Source organism: Ochlerotatus camptorhynchus, unplaced genomic scaffold, assembly GCF_037179485.1.
Source record: "Ochlerotatus camptorhynchus isolate MF236.1 unplaced genomic scaffold, CSIRO-AGI_Acam_v1.1 ptg000359l, whole genome shotgun sequence".
Classification (NCBI taxonomy): domain Eukaryota; kingdom Metazoa; phylum Arthropoda; class Insecta; order Diptera; family Culicidae; genus Ochlerotatus; species Ochlerotatus camptorhynchus.
In genome coordinates this window covers 56,343-63,063 of record NW_027040847.1, presented here as the reverse complement: position 1 = coordinate 63,063, position 6,721 = coordinate 56,343, and the positions used below count along the sequence as shown (strand labels likewise).

Below are 6,721 nucleotides of genomic sequence, written 5' to 3'. Positions count from 1 at the left end.
AATTTGACTGGCAAATAAATTTAAAAATAGGATTTGATCCTATATTCGGACAGTATATAGTGTAATAGCAGGAGAATCGATTGACACTGATAGCTCGACTTTGTTTACCTTTGTTACATTCGACGTAATGAAAATTTGCTCTTGAAGTGTGGTTTACATCTCACTGCAGTCCGAAAAATTATTGAGAAAATCCACCCAAGAAAAAATCGACTAAGTCCACGTAAACAGTACCACTGAACTGTCATCAGATTGAGGTTAACCCCGACGGTGCAAAACCTAATTAGGTTCTGCAGCGTGACGTCACGAATGAACTCAGTGTTAATCGGCTGAACCTTTTTGACAGTTCAGTGGTACTGTTTACAAGCACTTAGTCGTTTTTTCGAAAAAACAAATTCTAAAATTTCAGAATTTTAACTTGAAAATTGTCGAGGAACAGCGCGATGAAAGGATGTTGCTCATGGACATTGCAGAAGTGTGGTTTGCATCTCACTGCAGTCTGAAAAATTATCGAGAAAATCCACCCAAGAAAAAATCGACTAAGTCCACGTAAACAGTACCACTGAACTGTCATCAGATTGAGGTTAACCCCGACGGTGCAAAACCTAATACTGTAATCTCATGGTGTTGATATCCCTCTCCTCGCTGAAGATAATAATTTGGATTGTGACAAAACGCTAATTCATTCATTCAAATTCTTTAATCGAAAAATTCAACATGGCAAGTGTAGAACAAGTAATGAAAGTCGGCAATTTCATGAAAGTGGCGCCAGGAAAAATTGGATACAATTCAGAAAAGGTGAGAATGATTGTTTTCCTTTTTGGGCATAAATGGTAATTGTAATGCCGCGGATATACGGATATACGGATACATTCGAACGAAATACAGAATAGGGGTGAATAAAAGTTTCAATTAGATTAACAGAACATAGTTGCATTGCTTTTCAATGACGCCCTATGACTGTTTCAAGAGCAAATTTTCATTACGTCGAATGTAACAAAGGTAAACAAAGTCGAGTTATCAATGTCAATCGATGCTCCTGCTATTACACTATAATACTGTCCGAATATAAGATCACATCCCATTTTTAAATTTATTTACCAGTCGAATTGCTTTTTGACGTAATCACCTTCCGATCAAAATAGTTTTCGATGTTACTTAAGTCACCCAATTTCTATGGAGATGCCGTTTGACTTAAGTAACAGTGCTGAGAAACCCGTGAAAAGTGTACGTTCGTCGTTTCGCTTTCTCATTATTAAAGTGAATAAATCGAACTGTTTGTTGCTAAGATGATTTTGGTGGTCCTAAAATGATGAATGGGCTGCACGTAAGGAGACGTAATTGATAATTCTCCCGAATATCCTGGTAAATACACTTTGACTTAAGTAACAATAGGGGCCACCAAACGACGTATAATAACTTTTGACTCAAAAACCAGTATTTCTTAGCATGAAAGCTAGCGATTTGCCTTTGTATGATTAAAACCCGGCTAAATATGTTAAACATTGCTATCACTATGAGATTATATGTGTTTAATTGGAAATAGGAATAACTTTTCGGTCATCAAAACAAAACTTTATTTTTCTCGGATCGGTGCGAATGTTACTTACGACATAATGAAAATTTGCTCTTGGTTTCATTGATAGATGATATTTTTAGAAATATGAGTCCTCAGTAGACATGTTTTTATCAAAGGCAAGTGTCACTCGAGCCATCTAAAACGTTCGTTATTTTATAAATTGCTGTTATGGCTCGAGTGATAAAGAAAACACGTCTACTGAGAATTCATATTTCTAAAAATATAATCTATCAATGAAACAGTCATCGGTCATCATTGAAAAGCAATGCAACTATGTTCTGTTAATCTAATTGAAACTTTTATTCACCCCTATTCTGTATTTCGTTCGAAACGAAATTCTCGAACAAAAAAATATTTTTTTGTATAGGAATTTCGTTTCGAACGAAATACATTTTAGCTATATTTGGGAAATGGTTATAATGTATACTTACAGCGAAGACAACAAATCATATAATGTCTTCGTTTATAGTCAAGGATGCCCTGCTAATTTCACCCTTTATCAGGTTAACATTATTGTAAAACAAATAAAAATATATTACTACTTGCAGATCATAACACGGTACATCCCAAAAACAAATGGAAGTATATCTGGATTTTCATCTATTATCCAATCGATTGCTCGGGAAAGCAACAATGAGGTTGTTCGAGATAGTTTCAAAGATATTGAAACAGAGCTCCAAGTGGCACAATGGATTGATTATTCTGTGTTATTTGTTTCGCCAGCTGCTAAAGATAAACACGTTGCAAAGACATTATTAAAGGTGGGTACAGTGTGAAACCGAACTTTTTGTCAGTGCAAACCTCAACCTGAGGTTAGATTAAAAAACAAACGACCAAACTGACGTTTGTCAAAAACAAGCAGACCCAATATTGATACCCGATCCAGGTTTTTTTTCGAAATATTAGGGAGATTTTTAGCCGTAGGTTACCCTAATAAAAATACCATATGCGAACAACAATAACCCAAATGATTGAACTATTCCACAAATTGTTTGGATGATACCCTGAACACGTTGTCAAGCAAAATAACCATATTCATTTTATTAGGGTAGTTCGTCTCCGTAGCCCGATCCAGTTTGGAACTGAATAATAAACGAATTTGCTATAATGAAGGGATGTTCATTCACTACCATCAGAGGTAGCCTAACACTAACACATGGAGTTTTATACTTGAATATAGATTATACTTACGAGTTGTACTTTCTACCACATCCCCCTTTCTATAAGAAAAATAATAGATTTTTATTCATTCGTTTGAAGGACAAAGATGCTGGGGATTATTTTTATTTACCCAAGGTTCATTAGGGGCATAACAATTCATTTTTATCTAAAAATCTAGGAGCGTCATTACCAGGAATTATTAGAGGAATTCAAGAATTCTCTTGAAATGCGAAACATTTCTCTATTAAGACCTGCCTGTTTTCAATGATTGGACACGAATATTTGACCCGTTGCGCACTGTAACCTGAAACATCTCCTTAACGTGAGAGTTTGTTCGTGGGATGTATATTTCGCATCAGTACGACATCCCCTACCGCGATGCCACTTGATTTTGCTCTGCGTTTATTATCCTCTCGCTCGTTTCCTGAAAATTTTAGAACATTATCCCTCCCTATCCGCAAAGCCAACTGAAGGACCAGCTGTAGCCAGATCGTACAGTTCCGAAATTGTTGACCGTAGCTTTCGATTTTGATGAAGCTCATTAGATGTTTTACCGGTGGTTGTGTGAGGTGTACTGTTATACATTTCCAGGTATAGGTCCATTTCCGTCCGCCAGATACCATAGAGTGCGTTAGCAATCTTTAACCTTTTAAGTAGAGAACAGTGTTGTCGTTCTACCTCACCTTGCGTATGGTGATGTATTATTGAGAAAGATTCATTTTGTTCGACTTTAGTTTTCGAATTCACTTGGTTATGATACTTGGAATGCCACACATTCCGAATATTCTGTCCAGTCTCTTGATTGTTTTCTTGGCGGTGATGGTGGTCAAAATTTCCAGATCAACGTGTCGGTAAAGGTCCGACGAAATCGATGGAAGTATCAACCCACGGCTAATCCGGCAAAGATCTTCGCATCGGCTCATAAGGGTCTGGAACCTGTATCGACAACCTTCACATTTCTCGCAGACTTTTATTGTTTCTTGGTCCATTGTTGGCCACCAATATCGGTCTCGCAAACGTCTTTTCATAGAAGATTGGCTAGGATGCCCTTCATGGGCAAGCATCTACATTCTGTCCCTCAACATTTGTGGAATAATCAACTTTCATCCCCGCATGACGTTTTTATTTGCAAGTTCTGACATGACTGGTGTGACCTGACCGACGTTTCAAGCGTCGGCCATTTGTCTCAACAAAGACTAGCACAATGCACAACCGTGCGCTACAAGATTAGTTAAATGACTTAATTCACCATGCAGTCAAGCATAAAGGCGAAGCTCATGCTTTGGTTAGTTTCCCAGGGATTCCAGATGATTTTTTCAAAAGTGTGTTATGAGTTTCAAAAAAAAACGTCTGTATTTATCTGTACCACAAACGAAGTGACAGACGACTAACTGGCGAAGAAATCCATTAAAATAATGTGGTTCACTGTAATAAAATTTTCTTGGAAGCTTGTGCCATCATCCACCAGATGGGTTAGTTTTTTTGTTTTGATTTGAACAAAGTTGATTTTGTGTACAATGATTCTTTGACAGAGAGTGTATCATTTCGTCATTTTTTTATGCATTTCAGTTTTGAGTAGAGTGAAAGAGATAGAACCAAAACATTCTAATACATTTGGTGAAAATGCTAGTACAATCCAGTAGTAGTGTTGCCATGTGGTACAATCCAGTAGTAGTGGTGTTGCCATGTAGTACACTGAAAAATTGAAATAGCAGGTTAGTCACCAAAGTTTTCGAGCCACTTCGTTTTTGATCTGTACACTAGAAAAAATCGCCGCATTGCTGATTACATCTTTCCCACATGTATTTAGGCTATACAATTACTCGCCACACGCTAAAATGATTAAATAAGCATTTTTGTACTTAAAAAATTGCGTTTATGTGTGTTTTTTTTAATTTAGATTATTATTCCTAGTACAAAAAATACGCAGTCAAAACTTAAAAAGCATTTTTCTGTTTAAAATCACGAAATTTAAAAAGATAAATATCCAATTCAAAGTCCATATACCGAACCAAAGGAATAAAGTGAAATAAAGAGAAAAAGTAAAAAAGTAACAAATGAAAAAAATGTCGAACATAGGCATGTGGATAAGGCTAGAAAAAGGTAAAATCTATTATTTCAAATAAAAATAAATTAGAAACAAATCAGAACTTACCGAACAGATGTTATTATTTAGCCTTATCATACACGTTGCTTTAATCAGTCGAAAAGCTGTTAATAATCATAACACGTACCATAATCATAACAAGATGCACACACTCGAAAATAATTTTGCTTATTTTAAGTTAAATTTCAGGAACCAATTGGTAAAAATCTGTAAACTGTATTAAGTTTCAAATATCTGTATAATGTCTGTAGTCTGTATTGGGTCTTTACGAGACATAAAAAATCTGTATAAATACAGACATATCTGTATATCTGGCACCGCTGTAGCAAAGATGAATACTAAGATGAAACTGTCGGAAGAAAAACTTTCTATTTTAGTGTCGTCTTTCACGGTCCCTTTCATCCAATGAGAACCCCCACTATTCAAGGTAATTTTGTGGTTTTGCTGCCCCCTCGGAAGAGATGAAATTTTGCGCTCATCAAAACAATCACCAAAATCAGAGATGTCCCATTTTTTAATTACTCGATTAACAACTAATTGATTATTTTTTGTTCGCTGTGTTGCCATTTTTCCACCAGAGAGAGTGCAACACATGTTTGAAACGATCGGTGATGATCCTGTGGAGATGTTAATGCTTATATCGGCATGATCTAACCGATTATAAATAGTTTACTTTTCGGTTCGTTATTGGATTAAACGATTATTCGAATGAAAATCGGACATCACTAGATGAATGTGAAACGTCATTTCAAATATAAGGCCGTTCATAAAAAATACACTGGAGTCGCTTTTTACGCGGGTGATACGTCCCGCGTAAAAAAAAAACCGCGTAAAAAAAAACCGCGTAAAAAAAAACCGCGTAAATTCCGGAATCCGCGTAAAAAAAAACCGCGTAAATTCCGAAATCCGCGTAAAAAAAAACCGAGTAAAAAAAGACCGTGTAAGAAAAAACCGCGTAAAAAGCGATATCACAAATCACAAATTACGTCTCCATGGTAACTGAAATAAACACGAGTGTTCACCGGTTGGCTGTAGTTTCCTCATCGCATATTTATGTTTGCGTTTCTTTGATCATCAAATAAGAGCTACAACTTTACTCAAGGTATAGTTATCGTTATAAGGCTGTCCACGAGACAGTTGCGATCAGCTGACTTTTGTGATTACCAAGAACTTTTGAAAGATTACAGTAGAACTGGTAGTTTATTCTCATATGAATTTCTGCTTTGTTTATAATTACATTCAGCACCATTAACACCAGATCACTCACACACTCTAGATTTCTAGCTGTCAGTTCCACTGAGAAACGCGAGGGGCACGCACTAGTCTTTCAATTAGGTTTTGCACCGTCGGGGTTAACCTCAATCTGATGACAGTTTAGTGGTACTGTTTACGTGGACTTAGCCGATTTTTTCTTGGGTGGATTTTCTCGATAATTTTTCAGACTGCAGTGAGATGTAAACCACATTTCTGCAATGTTCACGAGCAACATCCTTGCAATGCGCTGTTCCTCGACAATTTTCAAGTTAAAATTAGGAAATTTTAGAATTTTTTTTTTCGAAAAAACGACTAAGTGCTTGTAAACAGTACCACTGAACTGTCAAAAAGGTTCAGCCGATTAACACTGAGTTCATTTGTGACGTCACGCTGCAGAACCTAATTAGGTTTTGCACCGTCGGGGTGCAACCTAATTAGGTTCTGCAGCGTGACGTCACAAATGAACTCAGTGTTAATCGGCTGAACCTTTTTGACAGTTCAGTGGTACTGTTTACAAGCACTTAGGCTCTGAACCATTTGGTGGATTATTTTAACTTTTGGTTAAAATTTGACAGATGAAAAGTTATCGATTAACCCTGCTATCCGAGCATGGTTATTTCTGA

At 36.5% G+C, this 6,721-nt stretch overlaps 1 protein-coding gene across 1 annotated transcript in view; it reads left to right on the top strand.

Annotated features, from left to right (window-relative positions):
- Positions 1 to 417: 417 nt before the first annotated feature.
- AIMP3 (aaRS-interacting multifunctional protein 3) overlaps positions 418 to 6,721 on the top strand; it is a 28,804-nt gene continuing 22,500 nt past the window's right edge. Inside the window, exons 1-2 of the mRNA XM_065231680.1 lie at positions 418 to 795; positions 2,125 to 2,337. Coding sequence (XP_065087752.1) covers positions 715 to 795; positions 2,125 to 2,337 — 294 coding nt within the window. The 5' untranslated portion in view covers positions 418 to 714. The remainder of the gene's footprint in view (positions 796 to 2,124; positions 2,338 to 6,721) is intronic.